This window comes from Prionailurus bengalensis, chromosome A2 (genome assembly GCF_016509475.1).
Source record: "Prionailurus bengalensis isolate Pbe53 chromosome A2, Fcat_Pben_1.1_paternal_pri, whole genome shotgun sequence".
In the NCBI taxonomy this organism is placed as follows: domain Eukaryota; kingdom Metazoa; phylum Chordata; class Mammalia; order Carnivora; family Felidae; genus Prionailurus; species Prionailurus bengalensis.
The window spans coordinates 14,002,367-14,020,752 of record NC_057348.1 but is presented as its reverse complement, the minus strand read 5'-3'; the positions used below and the strand labels follow the sequence as shown (position 1 = coordinate 14,020,752).

Below are 18,386 nucleotides of genomic sequence, written 5' to 3'. Positions count from 1 at the left end.
GCTGGAGTGGTTGGGGAGCTGGCGTCGGTTGCCGGAGAAGAGCGAGAGGGCTTGGTTGCTGCCCACCCACCCACCCCCCCCTTTCCGCTCCACGAGGCCGCTGGGGGCGGGAGCGGAAGGAGGACTTGACCCTGGCCCCCCAGGTGAGCCCCCGCGCCCCTCCTGCCATTCCCGGGGGAGCAGGTCCAGGTGAGGGGCGGGAGGGCCGGCGGGCGGCCGGGGTCGGGTTTCAGGAAATCCGCCGACATTCCTTCGGGGCTTAAGAGGGAAAGTTGACTCGGCGCCGCCCCTCGCCCCCCCCCCCACTTCCTACCCCCCGGGGCGGCCCGGCCGGGGGCGGCAGGCGCGGGGCGCTGCGGCGGGCCTGGGCGTGAATCAGCGGCGGGCCGGGCGTCCGGGAAGCGGCGGCCGAGGTCAGGGCGGGCATCGGACAAGCGCCCTTTGTCCCTTGCCGCCCTCACCACGACCCCGCTGACCCCCACCCCCAAGCTGGGTACAGGCTGAGGAGGAGGCACGGCACCGTGGCGCCGGCGCTTGCTGACGGTGGGGGGAGGAGGAGAAAGGGACCCAGCTGTCCGTCCCCCCCCCCCCCGCCCCCCCCACCGCAACTTTCTCCTCTTGGAACCCAGACATCCGAGGTTCTCCAGGGTGTCCAGGGGCCCTGACCTGGACCCAGGCAGCACTCCTGAGGCCCCACCTCCAATGCCTATGGGGTCTGAATTTTTAAAGTTCAGCGCACAAAGCTTTGAACCTAGGCATCCCAGCTACCCAGGCGCAAGCTCCAGGGTAGCAATGATAAAGCCCCACCTTCTGCTGTCCCAGCCTCATATGTCCAGGTCCGGACCCTCACTGCCCCTGCCTCCTGGGAACACAGGCCTGGAACACAGGCTAATCCCATACTGAGGGCCCCTGAGCACTGGGGTCTCAGCGTGGGAGAAGCATCTCTGCTCTGCTCACTCCCACTGGCTCTGGGTTCCTCCGGGCCAGTGCTGTTACTGCTGCTTCCTCCCCAGTGTCCCCTCAATGCTCTTCAATTACATGGGGGGCTGGGGCTGGAGGGTCTTCCCCGACCTAATCCTTAGGTACAGAGTATGCAGACTAAGGAGGAGTCCTCCCCCGGCCCACGTGGGGCCCTCTCTCCATCTGCCCCCTCAGTACATTCCCAGACACCTTCAAGGACTTGGGTCAATATTTGCCAGAAGTGCCGTCAATGCTGGTTCCTCTTCCTTCGCGAAAGGCGGTGGATTGGGAAGGAAGGGGTTAAACCTCTGGGAGCGCCAGGGCTGGGAAGTGTGCACCCAGGGGTCAAGTCTCTTTCCTTAAAGTCAAAGGTAATGAAGTAAAAGTTACCCAGAGGGTAGAGGGCATGCTCCAGGGCAGGACTGGGCAAATGATCCCTACCCTTCTATTGGTAAGGACCAGAGAGGGATGGTACCAGTTTGGGCCACACAGCAAGTCAGGGTCCCAGCGTGGGACTCACTGAGACCCCAGGCATCATGATTCACTGGGACTGCGTTTTCTAGCCACTTGGAAGGGCTGAAACTTCTCCATCCTTTCATTTTGCAAATATTCATTGAGCTCTTCTCCTGTGGCCCTCACTGGGCCCAGCATGAGGTCCTAATGGCTCTCAGGGCGGTCACCGTCTAAAGAAAATACGTCTCAAGAGAAAGACAATGCTCAAAGAGTTGTGTTACAAAGACAACTTGAAAAGGTGAGGGGGTAGAAGGGTGCCTTGTAAGGGCGGGGGGGGGGGGGGATGCCCTCTGAGGTGACACTTGACCTGTGACCTGATGGAAGATAAGGTGCTAAGTGTTTGGGGCGGGGGGGGGGGGGAGCTTTGGGAGGAATCGCATCCCTGTAGATGGAAAAGCAAATCTGTAAAGACCTGTGATAGCAACAAGCCTGATGTGTTTGGGGAAACAGGGCTGCAGTGGCTGGAGCGAAGTGAGGGAGAGGAAGGGGGAAAAGAGAGTGGAGGAGAGGAAGGGAGAGGAGGGGGGATAGGATGGCCGGGCAGAGAAGACCTGCTTTGCTTCTTTTAAAAGCTCCTGCCTGCCGTGCAGACCAGGGCAGGAGGGTCACCGGGGAAGCCCAGGAGGAGGCCGAGCAGTATCCCAGAGGGAGATGGTGGGGCCTGGACCGGGATGGGGTGGGGAGAAGGGGTCAGAATCTCAGAATGGGGATGTGTTTTGGAATCAGAGCCAACAGGATTTGCTGATGGATTGGACGTGGGGGATGAGCGAAGGAGAGAGTTGTCACGCACGCCTCCAGGTCTCTGGCCTGAGCACCTGGGTGGATGGGGGAGCCTTTTCCCAAAACCCAGGAATGACTGGGGGAGGAGCAGAGATAGGGGGAGGGGATATCAAGATCTCACTCGAGAAGTCTTAAGTCCTCCTGGAAGGAGTCAAACTTTGCAGGGCAAAGATTGTGGGGGAGGGGTTGCGCATATCCTGCAAACAATTCCAGTGACAAACTGCCAATGCCTCTTAACCATCTGGACCACCTGGCAGGTGGAACTCTGGCCCCCTTTTTCAGAGGTGACAAACTGAGGCCTGGGGACCATCTTTGCTACAAAAGAACACACCTCCAGTGCCAACGGCCATGCCAAGGGCTTAGATTGTGGCACCTTCTGTAGCAATGCATTTTCTCACAGAAGACCTTAGGCTGTCTGAGAGCTACCCATTGTACAGAGGATAACACTGAGGCCTGATTGCATCAGTGAACGGCAGTGTACTACTCCCGGGCTTTACTCTCTCATCAACCCACCCAGAATCCAGAATGTGCGTGTGCAGAGCCCCCAGGATCCTGTCCTCCAATCCTCTTTTCTGACAGTCTGGGGTCTGAGTTGGGGATCCAAGCAACAGGAGTGGAGGGTAGCTTTTGAGCAAACAAGGTGAGGACTCCTGAGCCACGCTCAGAAGCTTTTACCCCTCTGGATGGTTAGGGACATGGAGAGAGAGGGTCCAGGCCTCTAAGGGAACCCCTCTGTAAGGGAAGTTAGAGCCCTTTCTCTCTCTGGGCACACCGCTGGGGGCAGGGCTGAGACTCAAACCTCCGGGCTGGAGGTGTCCCTGGAACTCTCATCTCAAGCACCCCCTAAACCTCCGGAGAGGCCAGGAGCCCTTCTATCTTGGGCACTGCATCGGGTGCTGACCGACAGGAGGGGAGTGAGGCGCCCGGGCCAGGAGGGGTCCCGAAACCCAAGCAGTGGCCAAAAATAATAACACGGAGAAGGCGCAGAAAAAAAGGAAGACAAACTATGCGTCGCTCCGGGCAGCCGGCGTTACCTGGAGTCGGCGGGCGGCGGCCGCCGGAGCTATTACTCACTGCGTGGCGCACCCCACCCGCGGGCCGCTGAACTGATTTTTCCGTGGGGAGGGGTGTCAGTGAGTCGGGGTGGGCCTCCTCACCACTCTCCTCGTGGGTACCCTTCCCGTCCCGCTTGCGGGACCGGGGCAAATCCCCGTCCCCGCTCCCACCAGGTCCCATTTCTCCCAGTCTGTCCGCGCCGGAGCTCCCTCCTAAGGCCCCCAGAGCCCCCTGAGGAACCTCAGCCCTGTCCTGCGTGAAGGGGACAGCTGAGCCAGGGCAGGGCCGGGGACTCCGTTGGCTTCCAGCTTTTTCTCAGTCTTCCCTCCAGCAAAGCCTGGGACCGAGGCTGCGCGCGGAGGACCGAGGAGAGGCGGGATGAAGTGGGAGGCGGGGGGCACTGGGCCGAGAGCGGTGGGATCCGCGCGCCCAGGGCGTGGGGCCGGGGGGTACGACTCTTGGGCCCCTGGGGAAGAAGGAGGGGTGGAAATGGGAGCAGGCGGGGCTCAGGGACCACTCAGTGGGGGGAGAGGGGGCGGGGCTAAAAACCGGGGTGGGGGCTGAGGCAGGATGGGGGGGAGGAGCGGGCCAGGGCTGGGGGCCGCAGGGGACACTTAAGGGGCAAAGGGCTGAGAGCAGGGTTCAGGGAAGTGGGCAGAGGTATGAAAACGGGGTTGGGGGCGCCAGGTCCCAGATTGGGGGTGGGGAGCCTGGAGCTGGCGGGGTTGGAAAGAGTTCTCAGGCTGGTAGGGGCTGAGCGGGGGCTTCCGGGCCGCGGGACAGGGCGCGCGCGGTGTGCGGCGGGGCGGAGGCCGGACGGGTGGGGCGCGCGGTGCCCGCGGGCGGGCGGGCGGCGGGGAGGCCGGTGCGGGGCCCGCCGCCCCCCCGGGGCCGGGCCGGGCCGGGGGCGGGGCCGGGCGGGGCCAGCGGCGCATTAGCGCCTTGTCAATTCGGCTGCTCAGACTTGCTCCGGCCTCCGCGCCCGCGCCCAGCGACGTGCGGGCTGCTTGGCCCGCGCCCTCCCGCGCCGGCCTCGAGCCCCGCGCCCGGCGCCCCGCGCCGCCGCAGCCGCCGCCCGCCGCCTCCTGCCGCGCGCCCCCGGCAGCGCCGGCCCCATGCCCGCCGGCCGCCCGGGCCCCGCCGCCCAATCCGCGCGGCGGCCGCCGCCGCTGCTGCCCCTACTGCTACTCTGCGTCCTCGGGGCGCCGAGAGCCGGATCAGGAGCCCGTGAGTACCCGGCGTCCTGTTCCCTTCTTCCCGCCTGGGCCGAGAGCGTGCGCCCCGGGGGCAGCTGCGGGGGGAGGGGGGCGCGGGCGCCACCTGGACGGCCCGGGAACAAAGGAAGGCGCCCCCGGCGCGGCCCTCGGGGCGCCCTCACCTGCGGGGCGCACGGCGCCGCAGTCCCCCGGCCAGAGGGTCTGGCTTCCACGCCCTAGGCCTTCTTACCTGGGCCGCCCGACCGGGGACACCCGGCTCTGCCCTGGGGGTCGGGGGTGCCGCGGCCTGGGACTCGCTGAACTCCAGGACGCGGCGGGTGCACGCAACAGCGCCCGTGGACTCGGAGCCGTGGAGACCAAGGGGCACCGCTCCCAGTCAGGGGCGCACGCGGTAGGCGCGTTGGGTGCTGGCTCCGGGCGCCCCCCCCTCCCTGAGTGGAGGGATGAGCCCCGCGAGGAAGGCGGGGCGGCGGGAGGGGGGCCGCTCTGGCCGCCTGGCGCGCGGCCCGGGGTCCCCGGGGACGCGCCTCTCCGCGGGCCGGCGCCGCCGCCGCCGCCCTCCCCTAGCGGGACCCCGCGCTCGGGGGTCCGCGGAGTCCCAGCCACCGGCGGGCTCGGAACCATTCCTGGCCAGGCTGCGCGGGGCTGAGAGTCTCCACCGAGAGAAATCTTTGTGAGCGAGTGGGTGAGAGTGAGAGGGAGCAGGAGCCAGCGAGTCCGGGCACCAGTGGCCCAGCCTTGGTGGTGTTGGGGGGGTGGGGTGGGGGGGCAACAGGGAACCCACGGCCCGCAGCCCAAGACCCCCACCCTGTCAGGAGCTCCTGGCCCCCGGCACTCTCTGTCCCCCCCATCAGAAGCACACCCTCTCCAGGACACCGTCTCTACATCCAGACCCTCTCTGGGACACACCCAGAGACACACAAAGACACACTGGCTTGTGGCCCGTCACCCTCGCCCTCAGATGAGCGCACACTGCAGCCCAGATGCACATTCGCACACCATCGGGGCGCGCACACACACATTCCATCCCTGACACACACACATTCGTGGTCACACACATTCCTCCGGGGGAGGCAACACAGGGGTATACACGCAGGCACAGCCTGCCCTAGACGTTCCCAGTCATTCCCTGCGCCCCATCCAGGCGCGCGGGTCGCTGGGGGCCCGCACACACTGCTCCCCAGGCCATCCCACGCTACACAGAGCCATTTGCAAGCTTCCTGTGGTGCTCTTCCAGAAAGGACGGGGTCTGGGCACCCCCTGGGGACACTTGCTGAAAGCCCCGCATGCCCAAGGTGCCTGGGCAGGTGAGGGGCTGACCCAGGCCCTCCCGGGTTCCCTGGCAACTCTGCTCTAGGCCGTGAGCAGTGCCTGTAAGTGCCACTGTTAGTGGCTGGCTTTGTTTCCCAGTCCGCAGAGCAGCAGGCAAAGGTGGTGCTGGTTGGGGGGATTGTTGTGCGTGTGTTTTTTCCTTTAAGAGGGAAGAAATTAAATAAAAGATTCTCACACCTCAGCAATATGTTTCTACTTACGGTGTGTCTTAGCACCTGACCAGCAGGCGGGTGGGTCGTAAAGTGTCTGCAGGTACCAGCGGGACAGGAGATGGGGACCCCTGTCGGGACCCCGGGATGGAGGCCACCCTCCTGCCTTGCTTGCAGAGAATCTCACACTTTTCCCTTTTAAAACACATGGTGTTCCTTTTTAATAACGGCAGTGGCTCCAGATTGGGAAGGGAGAAGGAAAAAACTTTTAAAGGCCCCAGCTCTGTGTGAAAGGCAGGGAGGCAGGGAGCAAGGGGCGGGGGGTGGTTGTCCAAAAGCTTAGCTCAGGGATATGCTTTGGGGAGCCTTCTAGGAGGCCCCCCAAACCAGGCAAGGGCCCCTACGACCTTCGTGGGCTGTTCCCAGCTGCTTTGCCTGGCCTGAAATGTGTGCGTCCAGGTCCCAAGCGCCTTGGCCCATTGTTTGGGGAGACCTGAAGGGAGCTGGGAGCCAGCTGGGACCTCAGAACTGGGACGGGTTGTAATCCCCATAGTTCCTAGGTGCTGCAGTGTGCTGGGCCCTCTGGACATCATGATCTCATCTCATTAATCTCCCCAACAGGTAGAACGTATTTTCCTCCCATTTTATGGAGGAGGAAACTGAGAACAGGAGAGGGGAAGCCAATTGCTCAGGTGCTCCAGCTGGGATTGGCACCGACGTCCCAGGAGAAGTCCTCATTCTGACCTTTTCTGGTGGAACTTGGGGTGGGGGGGGACTGGCCTGTCCAGGCCCGCCTGGCCTTGCCCTCTCGCCCTGTCCCCCGCCCAGCCCCAGGAGGGCAGCTGCAGCTGCTGGCAGGCAGGCCACGCCAGCCCAGGCCAGGCGGGTGTGGCAGAGGGGCAGTGCCCCCCAGCCAAGACCCCCCAGAGAGCCCCTTCCTGGCTAAGACCATGCTGGTGGGTGGGGGGCAGGAGGGGCGTGACCTACCCCCAAACGGTTGAGAGTGGGCCTGGGGTCCAGGCAGGCCTGGCCGTGCCTCCCACCCTGGTGGGGGGGCCCAGGCAGGAAGCGGTGGGTGGGCCGGGGCAGAGACGCTGGCACGCCCGAGTTCATGCCGAAGGAATTCCGAATTAGCGGGCGGCTGGCTGCCTGGGACCTCCGGGGCGGCCCCCTGGCCCCCGCCCCCGGCCGCCCCCGCCTCCTCGGCTCTGGCCCGCTCAGCCGGCTTCTTCGCACGGACGCTGAGACCTCCGGCGAGCCCTGGGCCAAGCCCCAAACGCAACTGTGATCCCAGGCTCCAGCAAGAAATGGCCCTCAAGCCAAGTTTGCCCCGGAAAACCGTCAGGGCCAGCGGGGAGAACCACGTCCACCCCACCTCGCCCATCTGAGGCAGTGAGGGCCAGCAAAGGGCAGCCGCTGGCATTCAGGGTGCCTCCCAAGGGGCCAGGATCACCCTGTCCTTGGCTGCCATCTTAGGGAAGCTGGGCTACCCCCACCCCGCTGCTCCCCTGCAGTCCCTTTTTACAGCTGCCTGGGAATCCTTTTAAAATGTAAATCTTCCCCTGTTAGGAACCCTGGAATAACCCCTCCCTGCAGGTCTGGCACTGCTGACCTCCCAGACCTCATTCCCCACCACTCCTGCCCCAGGACCTTTGCACTTGCTGCTCCCACTGCCTGGACACTCTCTCCCAGATGTTTTCTTGGTTACTTCAACCTTTTTCAGGTCTCAGCTCAAATGCCTCATCAGATAGGTCTCCTGGGGGCGTGCTTCACTTTCTCCCTTATTTATTCTTAGATATTTATTTGTACTTTTTCCTGTTGCTCCCTTGGATTCAAGGCCCACGAGGGCAGGAATATTGAGTATCTTGGTCACCATTGTGCCCTCAGCTCCTGGCAAACTGTAGATGTTCCATGCATGCATGCATGCATGCATGAATGGACAAATGAGTGAATGAGTCCTCACAACTGCTCTTGGTGGAGGGAGAGGCGCCTTCCCAGAGGCTCAAAGAAATAAAGTGAATGGGCCAAGCTTCCACAGTCAGCTGGGGGCATTTGAACCCAGGTCAGCCTGGCTTAAACATCCCGCAGCGTTGTCCTTAAGACAATATTTTCACTCCTCTCAGACATGTGGTTTATACCACGATGCCCATTTTCCAGATGGGGAGACTGAGGCTCAGAGAGGGGGGATCAGGGTCTTGGACTGCACAGCCTCTCACCCTGATCCGGACCTTGGTTTCTCCTTGGATAAAAACAGACTCTTCTTAGGTTCTAACCCCAGCAGGAGACAGGAGGGAGGACATCAACCATGGTATCCCCGGGACCCTTGTGCCCGGCACCCAGTTCCACACAATCCTGTTTAGGAAGTCACTTTGCATCTGATCTTCCCAACGGCCCTAGGGATCATGAGCTTTCTTGCTCCCCGTCTTGCAGATTAGGAAAAATGAGTTGAAGGAAAGAGCAATGAGGGCCAGTCCCTCTGGATGGGGGTTGGGGGCCTAGAGTTTGCCCTGGCCTCCTTCAGTTTCAGCAGCACAGAGCAACAAATCTGGGTTTCAGTAGCGTGCCCTTCTCTCATTCAATGACTTTGGGCAAGAGATGATGACTCAGAGCCTCTGTTTTTTTTCACCTGTAAGATGACCAGGATTCTAGGAGGCGTCGGTACACTTTTTTAGAAGTGTCTCCCTCCCCCCACCCCCAAAGACATACCTACCATGCGTGTGCCCGTAGGGATATCAATCTTTTACTTCTAATTGCCAAAAAGGAAATGAAGAAAAGAAAAGGAACGAAAAGGCGAGAAAAAGAATGTAAGAGTTGTCAGGACTCTGTGCGAAGCCAGATTTACTTGAGTCTGAATGGGCGTTTATGCCTGCGGTTTGTGACCGCTCCCAGAGCCTTGGGCACGTCCGTGAAGACGCGGCTTGGAAGGACCTGAGTTGTGGGATCACAACGGTCCTGAGGCTAAATCTTGGCTTTGCCGCCAACCTTGGGCTGGTCACTTGGCCTAATTGGACCTCAGTTTCCTTATCTGTGAAATGGGAGACAAAAATAAACAGCTCGTTTGGAGGATTGCCATGAGTCCAGAAGTCCTAGCATGGCGGGGGGCTCAGGGCAACTCCATCTCACGCCTGACGGGCACTCCTCTCTGACCCCAGACACGGCTGTCATCAGCCCCCAGGACCCCACGCTCCTCATCGGCTCCTCCCTGCAGGCCACATGCTCAGTGCACGGGGACCCGTCAGGCGCCACAGCTGAGGGCCTCTACTGGACCCTCAACGGACGCCGCCTAGCCCCCGAGCTCTCCCGTGTGCTCAACGCCTCCACCCTGGCCCTCGCCCTGGCCAACCTCAACGGATCCAGGCAGCAGTCAGGCGACAACCTCGTGTGCCACGCTCGTGACGGCAGCATCCTGGCTGGCTCCTGTCTCTATGTTGGCTGTAAGCGGGCCCCCAGGATATCCACGGGCAACTCCTGGGAGAGGGGCATGCATCACGGGCCCTCTGGCCCAGGACAGAACAGTGGGCATGCTGGTTGAGAGGCAGGGACTTCTGGGCGTGGGCATGAGAGCCTAGAACCCCCGAACCTGTCCCCAGGAGGTTCCAGGCAGACAGCCTTGCCAACAGCCACTCTGGTCACTCTCCTTCTACTCCAGGATGGGGGCCCAGCTGGTGGCTAGGAACCTCACCTATCCAGGGCTGGTCCAGACCCTCAGTCCCCTGCACCCCCTTCCCCAGTGCCCCCAGAGAAACCCTTCAACATCAGCTGCTGGTCCAAGAACATGAAGGACCTGACATGCCGCTGGACGCCGGGAGCCCATGGGGAAACCTTCCTCCACACCAACTACTCTCTCAAGTACAAGCTGAGGTTGGTGGTGGTGGTGGCCCTTGGGTGATGTGTGTTCCAGCCTGGCTGTGAGGTCTTGGCAAAGCCCACCCTCTCCAAGCCGGGTGTCCCTTCTGTCCTCCGGGGCTGCCGTGGGGAGGTCTGGGGGGTCTGAAGAGACTCTCCTGTGTCCTCACACCCCCTCCTGCCCTGCAGGTGGTACGGGCAGGACAACACGTGTGAGGAGTACCACACGGTAGGGCCTCATTCCTGCCACATCCCCAAGGACCTGGCTCTCTTTACGCCCTATGAGATCTGGGTAGAGGCCACCAACCGGCTGGGCTCGGCCCGCTCCGATGTGCTCACCCTGGACATCCTGGATGTGGGTGAGCCCCCCCCCCCCCCCGGCTCCTAGGCCCACGAGGGAGCCTGCACCTCCTCTCGCGGCTCAGCTCATGGCTGAGGCTCCAGCTCCGACCCTGGCTGGGGCCGGGAGGAACTAGGCATCCACCCATCGGTCCCCAGTCCCCTAAAGCAGCCAGGATACCCCCACTCTGTGGAGAACACCTGGCCTGGCTGCCTCCCCCTCGGCAGCCCAGGTGTGCAGGAGGGGGCCCCGGGGGAGCTGGGAGGGGGCGCCCAGGTCGGGAGGCGCCCCAGGAAGCCTCAGCCTGGAGCTGGGGGGGGGGGGTGTGCAGGCGGGAGGCAGGAAACGGATGATCTGCGAGCAGAATTGGGCCTAATCTAATTAGGGTGTTTCTCAGCCCCTAGCAGGCCTGTGCCTTAACCCTTTCAGACCCTCACTAAGGCCTCAGGGGGAGAGGCCAGACCTCTCTGCTGCCCACAGGGCTCCCAGAAGGATCCCCAGAAGGCTAGTAGCCATCCCCCGCCCCAGTCGGCTTCCTGCCTTGCTTCCTCAAGTCCTGAAGGTGCAGTGGGCAGGTTCTGAGCCTCAGTCTTCCCTCTGCACCAGGAAGGCTGTCATTTGAAAACTTTTGCAAAGAAAGAAGGTCCAGAGGTGCAGGTGGGCAGTGGAGGGGGGGTGGGGTGAGGTCAGGAGGAGCTTCCCAGGGGTCTGGCAGCTCATGGCCCCCTGGCCTCCTGGGCATAATAATAACAATAGCATCAGCCAGGCAGCGTCTGCTTTTACATAGTTCCCTGAAGATAGGATTATGTTTCTCCTGTCACAGATAATAAGGGTGATAACAGCTAACATTAATTGAGTGCTTCTAGGTGCTGAGTGTTTCCCAAATATTATCTAATGTAATCCACCCGTCCTGAAAGGGTGAGGGGGGTGGGGGGGAGAGGGCAGAACCCAGGCAGGTGCCACCAAAGCCCTGTGCGCTGAGATTTGAGCCCACACGGGGGCCAGCCCGGTTCTGGGACAGCTGAGTGATTAAGCCCCGCCCGCCCCACAGTGACCACCGACCCCCCACCCGATGTGCACGTGAGCCGAGTTGGGGGCCTGGAGGACCAGCTGAGCGTACGCTGGGTTTCCCCGCCGGCCCTCAAGGACTTCCTCTTCCAAGCCAAGTACCAAATCCGCTACCGAGTGGAGGACAGCGTGGATTGGAAGGTGCCTGACACCCCCACCCCCCCCCACCCCTTGCGCCTCCCCCGCCCCCGGCCTCTGACCCTGCCACTGCCGCCAGGTGGTGGACGATGTGAGCAACCAGACCTCCTGCCGCCTGGCCGGCCTGAAGCCAGGCACAGTCTACTTCGTACAAGTGCGCTGCAATCCCTTTGGCATCTACGGCTCCAAGAAGGCAGGGATCTGGAGCGAGTGGAGCCACCCCACGGCCGCCTCCACCCCTCGCAGTGGTGAGCACCCTAGCAGGGCTGGGTGGTCAGGAGACTTCTCCCAAAGCAGCGAGAGCCTCTGTTTCTTTGTTTCCTCCGAGAGAGCAGAGGTCTCAAGTTGGTGGCTCCTGGGGCCAAATGTGGCCCTTGGATCCATTTTCTTTGACCTGTCATTTGGGGTGGGGGTGGGGGTGGGGGAATTTGACCTACCTGCAGACATTTAAAGACAGGAAGTTCTAACACCAATATCTTAGGTTTCCTGGACAAATTAATTGTCTAGAAAATGTTGGGGTGCCTGGCTGGCTCAGCTGGAAGAGCATGAGACTCTTGATCTCAGGGTTGTGAGTTCAAGCCCCACGTTGGGTTTAGAGAGTACTTAAAGATAAAATCTTGAAAAACGAAAATGTAACAGGGCCCAGCCAGAGTTGCCCCACAGCCCCCATCAGCAGAGGTCAGGGCCCTCACTCTCTAGTGGCCCCATCCCCACCAGGCCCATTTTGCCCATCTGTACCCCCTCCCTAATCCCTAAAGGCAAGTGAGTTTGAAACCTCTGCTTCTGAGGCTGATCAGCTACCAACTCTCCCTCTAATGGGCCTTGGTTTCCCCTTCTGATCAAGGTAGGGGAATGGGGACCATCAGGGGCCCGAGTCTGACTTCCCTTGCCATCTGGGGCTTCTCTAAGCCCATGAGCCTCCATCCTCTTTGCGAAATGGTACGAAACATGTTACATGAAATGTCTGCCCTCAGCTTTTCCATCTGGAAAGTGGGGACAATGATCATACCCACCTCAGGCTATTGTTAGGGTTAGATGAGGTAATCCAAGAAAGTGCACTCGCGTGGTGGGCGCCATCTAAGTGTTTGCAAGTGGTACTTACTATGGTTCCCATCTCCTGCGCCCCCATCGTTTCACCCCAAGGGAGCCTCCTCTTCTCAGGTGAGGACACAGAGGCCCTAGGAGGTCCAGCCAGCCCCCAAGGTCACACAGGGATCTGAATTCAGTTTCCTTGAAGTCCAGGTCCATCCTCGTGGGATGATGGGAAAACTGAGGCCCAGAGGGTGTTTCAAAGCGGGGCTGGGGGTGGGGGGCAGAGCCAAGCTCCAGCCAGTTCCCCAGCCCCCATCCTGGGCCCCTCCAGGTTCTGGGGGTGGGCGGGAGTGAACACGGCCGGGAGGGGCCTGCGCCTTGGCCCCTGCTCGTGCCCAGCACCTGCGATTCTTGCACGGGAGCCAGCAGGCGGCTGCGTCCGCTGGAGAGGCTAGGGAGGCCGGGGGAGGCCAGCAGGGGCGGTGGGGGCCGTGGCCGTGCCAGGGCCTGTCAGCGGGTTCCCGGCGTTATTTATGACGTGAGGCCGATGTCCTTATCTGCCGGCCTGCTAGGGGCTGGCTGCGGCCGGCAGCTGGACAGACAGGCCGGCCTCCCACCTGGCCCTCCCAGCCCACTCCCCATCCCACTGGCTCCTTCTCTCAGGCCTGTCCTGGGGACCGTCCCTCCCCCTGGCCCCCTTGGGGTCTCGTCTCACTGTCTCCCTCCATCCCTCTGTCACTCTCTTCCCCTGTATCTCTCTGCATTTCTGCCTTTTTTGGTTTCTGTGTCCCTACATCCCCACATCACTGTCTCTGCCCACTCCAGTCCTCTCTTGACCTTGCCCTTTTCTGTCCCTCTGCATTTGCTGTCCCCTGTTGCTCTGGCCCTCCCGACATCTCCCTGTCTCTCCTTGTCTCCATCTTTCCATCTCTGCCTCTCTTTCTCCAGCTCTCTCTCTCTCTCTCTCTCTCTCTTTCTCTGTCCCCTGCTCGGTGTCTGAGTCTCATGTCATCTGGCCCTGGCTTCGCTCCTTCTCCCCCTCCCTTCCACTCACACCTGGCTCAGGCCACGGGAATCAGTTTCCTGGAGGAGACATGAAGGAAGACCTTCTCCTTCCCCTGCCTCCTACCTCCTCGGGGGCTCAGCTGGGCTGCTGTGCTGGGTGGTAGACAGGACCCGGTTCCCGGAGAAACCGGGAGGGAGGCGCCCAAGGGCAACACGGTCCCACCGAGGCGCGGAACCTCCCTCTGCTGCCCTCGCGCGCCCTCTGGCGGGCGCGTCATGACACTGCGGCTCCTCCCCCCACATCAGAGCGCCCGGGCCCGGGCGGCGGGGCTTGCGAGCCGCGGGGCGGCGAGCCGAGCTCGGGGCCGGTGCGGCGCGAGCTCAAGCAGTTCCTGGGCTGGCTCAAGAAGCACGCGTACTGCTCGAACCTGAGCTTCCGCCTCTACGACCAGTGGCGAGCCTGGATGCAGAAGTCACACAAGACCCGCAACCAGGTAGGAAGGAGGGACCCGCGGGCGAGGGATGGAGTGGTGGGGGCTGGGAGGGAATCGGGCTGGGGAGGTAGGTCCGCAGCCCCCAGACACTGCCTCCTTCCTTCCAAGCACAGGACGAGGGGATCCTGCCCTCGGGCAGAAGGGGCACGACGAGAGGTAAGGGGGGCCCACCCCAGCTGCCTGGGTGGGTGGGCGGGCAAGGGAGGGAGACAAGGGCCCCTCCTGGTGGCCACAGGCCCGTGGGCCCGCCACCCTCAGCCTTAGAGTTGCTGAGATGGAATCCCTTCCTCCATGTCTTATTCATCAGCATTTACCTAACACCTAGTGATTACCTAGTCCTGTGGCCTTTAGCCTAGTAAAAGCATCTGACCCCGGAAAACGTCCAAAGTGGAATGTCATCTTCAAGAATGAACATACCCCAGTTAGCATATATGAGCACCTACTGCATGCTCGCCCTGTGCCAAGTGCTTTACCCACAGGACACCCTTTGGGACGAACAGATAGTCTTACTTCTCAAATGGGGAAACCAAGGCCCTGAAAGGGGCAGTACCCTACTCAAGGTCACCAAGCTGAAAGTGGCAGGGCCCCGACCTGAACTGGGGCCTCCTCAACTGCTCTGTAATTGGCAGAGTACCCTTGGAGGGTACTGGCCCCTCCCAGGCTCCCTGCTTAGCTTGGCTTCCCCTCTGCCTGCAGGTCCTGCCAGATAAGCTCTAGGGACTGGGGCCACCCTCCCTGCTGCGTGGAGACCTGGGGGCTGCACCCAGACTGGGGGCTAACTCTGTACCCTCACCTCAGGGCACCGAGCACCCTCAGCAGGAGCTGGGGTGGGTGTTCTGAGGGTCACAACATCCTTGACCTCCATGTGAGGCCACTCTTGGGTGCAACTCCAGTGGGGGGGTGTGTGAGGATTGGCTAAGCTGCCCAGAACCCCTACCAGGGCTGGGGGTGAAGAGGGGTCATTATTCCCCCACCCCCACCTCATCCAGGACCCCTGCAAAGAATCTTTTTAAATAAACAAGCTATTTAGGTGCCCTGATTGTGAAGATGTTTGGGGCTCGATTGGCCCAGGGTAGGGGCTGTGGGGTTTAGGGGAAGCACGAGGAATCCTAATGACCCACCCTATGGGCTTGGAATCTTTGCCTCCCAGAATTTCAGACTCTGTCTCCAGGATGTGAAATATCTCATTTTATACTCACTGGAGGGTGTGATCCAAAACACCAGCCCTACTGTCCAGGAGCAGGGGGAGTCATACCTGCCATCCCTGGCCTTGTGGGGCCTCCTCCCCAGGGACACCCACTCCAGCACCCCAGGACACAGAGACAGTGGAGCAGCTACAGACGAAGGGTTCTTTATTGTGGGAGGTGCAGCAAACTCAGGGGCAGTCGGCGACCTGGTGGAGCGTGACCCCAGCCAGCTGACAGTCAAGGGGTAGGCTTGGGGACATTTCCCATATCCCTTGGTGTGTCACTGGGGAGCCACCATCACTCGGCAGATTCTGCATCAAACCTAAGGTCCTGAAGAACCTCGCTGATCGCTTCCATGGTTTTAATTACCCTACAAGAGTGGATGGGAACTATAAATAAAACCCAGATGGGGCGAATTAGCTGCCACTGCGAAGCTCCTAGGGGGCCGTGGCAAGCCCCGGGCCCTCCTGCCCGCCGCCAGAGTTCCAGGCAGAACTAGTGGCCGAGAGAACCATTTGGGTGCCTGGGAGAAGGGGTGGTCCTGTGGGTGCGAGTGGGCAGAGAGAAAAAGCCATCTTGAGCAGGTGCCATCAGAAGGTTGTGCTATGTCACATAGCAGATATTGAGTGGGTGTGCACTCGTTCGTGGGTGCTTGCAGGGGCTGGAGGTAGGAATGTGCAGGCCCGTGTCCGGTGGGCAACCGTGTCCAAGCTCTAAGTCCAGCCATGTGAGCAAGATGGGAATGTATGAGGTGCCCAACTGTGTCCCAGAAACGTGAGAGTCTGGTGTGAAATTGTAGGGTGTGTGCACCGGGACAATGTGTGCTGTATGTCTGGGAACCACCAGGTAAGACCCCAGTGTGCACACCCTAAGGGTTGTGTGCAGGTCCAAAGGGTCAGCCCAGTATGACTGTGCCAGCCTTGGGGCACACCTGGCTGAGAGTGGGTGCCTGAAGGTGCACGTGCAAATCTAACACCTCCAGCCCACTGGGAGTAAGCGCTCACTTCATCTTCAGCTGGTGCGTCTCCAGGGTGTCTTCCTGCCCAGTCAGCTCTGGCGTCCCCATCAGCTGCAGCAGGGCCACCTGATGTGGGCAACGGGAAGGATGTCACAGCTGGCAGGACCCCCCCGCCCTCCCACACAGATCAGGCAGGGAGACACTGAAGCACCCAGAAAGGCAGCACAGGATGGGGGCATGGCAGGGTTTCGAGAGGGGTGGTGCTTCGCACGCACGGAGCCTGCGAGTCAGTTTCAAGGCCCCCCCCCCCCCCACCAGAAGGATCCAGTGGGCAGGCCCTAGATTAGTGGGTGGCGCAATGTGGGTGTGGTCGCGTGAAGGCGTGGCATGGGCATAGCGGCACAGTCTCAGCCAGGAATTGGTGACAGGGGTGGAGTAGGTAGGACCTCATAGTCCCCAGAACGCGTGTGGAAGTGGGCCAAACACATAGACGGGGATTGGGGTCTCCTAAAGCAGCGCGGCCTGGGAATCCCACTTTAGAGAGCGATGTGGGCGTGGCCTCACGTGGGCTCGGCCTGGGAAGTGCGTCTCGGTCGGGATTGGCTGTAGGGGTAGAGTAGGCGGGGTCTTGGAACCCAGGGGAAGAGTAGGGCCAGAACCTAGCCAGGGATATATATAGCGTTACCCAAGAGGGTGTCTGCTGTGGAAATTCACGCTCCCCAATATGCACCGGGTTGAGTACCAGACCTGAGGCTATGGGAATAGCCAAAGGGGTAGGAACGTAGTGGGGTTGGGCACTGGGCACAGCATTGGGGCTCCGGGGAAGTGGGCGTGTCCTGGGACTACGAGGGGCCAGGGCGGGAGAATCCCAAGTGAAACCTTAGTGGAGGATTGAGGTGGGGCAGGGAGAAGTGGGGTCTGGGGCGCCGGGGCTGGGGTTTGGGTGGCCGGATTCTGGCTGTCGCCTATGAGGTGCACAGAGGGCCACGACAGACCAGGCGCGACGAAGGGGACAGGGGCCGAGGATGGGGCTCACCGTTGCCAGGCGCGTCTGCTCCAGCTGTTGCAGGCTTCGCACGTGGCTCGCGAGCAGCGGCTGCCCTCTGGGCCCAGACAGCTCGGCCTCCACCGCCAGCACCTCCCGCGAGGCGGCGGCGAAGGCCTGGGTCACCTCGTGCACCGTGCTCCGGTAGCGGGGGAAGTCGTAGGGCGGGCCGCTTCGCAGGTACTGGAGGTGGCCTCTGCGGCAGGTGGGGGTCCTGAGGCTACGCCCCCAGGCTCTCAGGCCCTGCACCCTCACTGACCACCTGAAAGTCCCCCAGGAAGGGTCCTTGGACCCCAGAGTGTGGAGGACACTCTCTGACTCCCGCAGGGTAAACGGAGATGGGCGCACTCCTGCGCTTGGGGAAGGGAGAGACGCCACGCGGAGTGGCCCATCGGGCAGTGGGGACGCGCCCTGGGTCCCAGCAGGGGAAAGCAAAGATCTGGTCCCCCAGCGAACCCCTCCCCACCTCTGACAACACAGCCGCTCAGGGACCCAGTTCCGCCCCCAGGCACGCCCATCCCCGGAGCTGGCTTGGGGCTGAACTCTGCGACCCCTGCCCACCCCTGCGCCCGCACTTACTCCTCCAGCCGGCGGAAGGCCTGCGCGCGCTCAGCCTGCAACTGGTGGATGCGCTGCACCAGCGCCCGGATCGGGGCATCTTTCTACGGGGCGGGGGGCATGGCTGGGGCATGAGGCCGGCGCCCCCAAGCCTGCACCGCCCACCCCGCGCCTGCTCCTGCTCAGGCCCGGGCTCACCCAGGGCCACTCTGGCTCCTCGCGCTCCGGGACACCGGTGGCCACCGCAGTACCGTGCACCGAGGGGACGGCGGAGTCCGCCGAGGCCTTGGCAGTGATCATGACTGCGCAGCCCCGGCCCTGCCCGAGATTAGGGCGCTCCGCTGCACCAGGCGCCCCCTGCAGGCCCGGAGGTCTCCGCACCCCAACCTGTGGCCGGCCAAACCGGAAACCTGGAGATCCAGAGGAAGAATGGAGGAAAGACCAGAGTCTTAGGCCCTGTACCCCCCCATCCACCCCGTTTGTCTCCGTCGAGCTCCTGCTTCCTATCGTGTTTGTCCTAGAATGTACAGCTCTGTAAACAAGGCCATCCCTCAGTTTGTTTGTACACATTTATCTCAACATCTTTCACACTCCCATCCCATTTCCCACTCAAATAAAAAGAGCCCAAGAGGTGATCTTTTGCTATGATTGCTGTGACATGAGGATTTGATCAGAGGTTCCAATACTGGAGAGTCCAAAGGCTGGAAT

At 61.8% G+C, this 18,386-nt stretch overlaps 2 protein-coding genes and 1 non-coding gene across 11 annotated transcripts; 2 read left to right on the top strand and 1 right to left on the bottom strand.

Moving 5' to 3' along the window:
• The first annotated feature begins 4,378 nt into the window (after positions 1–4,378).
• Positions 4,379–17,531, top strand: CRLF1 (cytokine receptor like factor 1). 5 transcript variants are annotated; one of them, XM_043587102.1, is made up of 9 exons: positions 4,379–4,536; positions 9,160–9,441; positions 9,739–9,868; positions 10,043–10,212; positions 11,245–11,402; positions 11,479–11,647; positions 13,743–13,930; positions 14,044–14,086; positions 14,627–14,964. In XM_043587102.1, exons 1-9 carry the CDS (start codon positions 4,425–4,427, stop codon positions 14,638–14,640), a joined length of 1,266 nt encoding a protein of 421 aa, XP_043443037.1. In that variant the 5' UTR covers positions 4,379–4,424; the 3' UTR covers positions 14,641–14,964. The 5 variants fall into 5 exon arrangements, with proteins under 5 accessions (XP_043443037.1, XP_043443038.1, XP_043443034.1 ...); XM_043587103.1 differs by lacking the exon at positions 14,627–14,964 and adding an exon at positions 17,448–17,531 and having other exon boundaries at positions 4,392–4,536; XM_043587099.1 differs by lacking the exon at positions 14,627–14,964 and adding an exon at positions 15,221–15,533 and having other exon boundaries at positions 4,392–4,536.
• Positions 11,920–11,992, top strand: TRNAK-CUU. Its single transcript has one exon. It is a non-coding gene; the product is annotated as a tRNA-Lys (tRNA).
• On the bottom strand, positions 15,266–18,376 carry REX1BD (required for excision 1-B domain containing). 5 transcript variants are annotated; one of them, XR_006298311.1, is made up of 6 exons: positions 17,877–18,376; positions 17,700–17,782; positions 17,112–17,340; positions 16,640–16,734; positions 16,122–16,201; positions 15,266–15,506 (listed from the first exon to the last, which is right to left on the bottom strand). XR_006298311.1 is itself a non-coding variant. In XM_043587107.1 (5 exons), exons 1-5 carry the CDS (start codon positions 18,246–18,248, stop codon positions 15,488–15,490), a joined length of 783 nt encoding a protein of 260 aa, XP_043443042.1. In that variant the 5' UTR covers positions 18,249–18,359; the 3' UTR covers positions 15,266–15,487. The 5 variants fall into 5 exon arrangements, 3 of the variants coding, with proteins under 3 accessions (XP_043443042.1, XP_043443039.1, XP_043443041.1); XM_043587107.1 differs by lacking the exon at positions 16,640–16,734 and having other exon boundaries at positions 17,877–18,359; XM_043587104.1 differs by lacking the exon at positions 16,640–16,734 and having other exon boundaries at positions 15,266–15,487; positions 17,877–18,340.
• Positions 18,377–18,386: the final 10 nt, after the last annotated feature.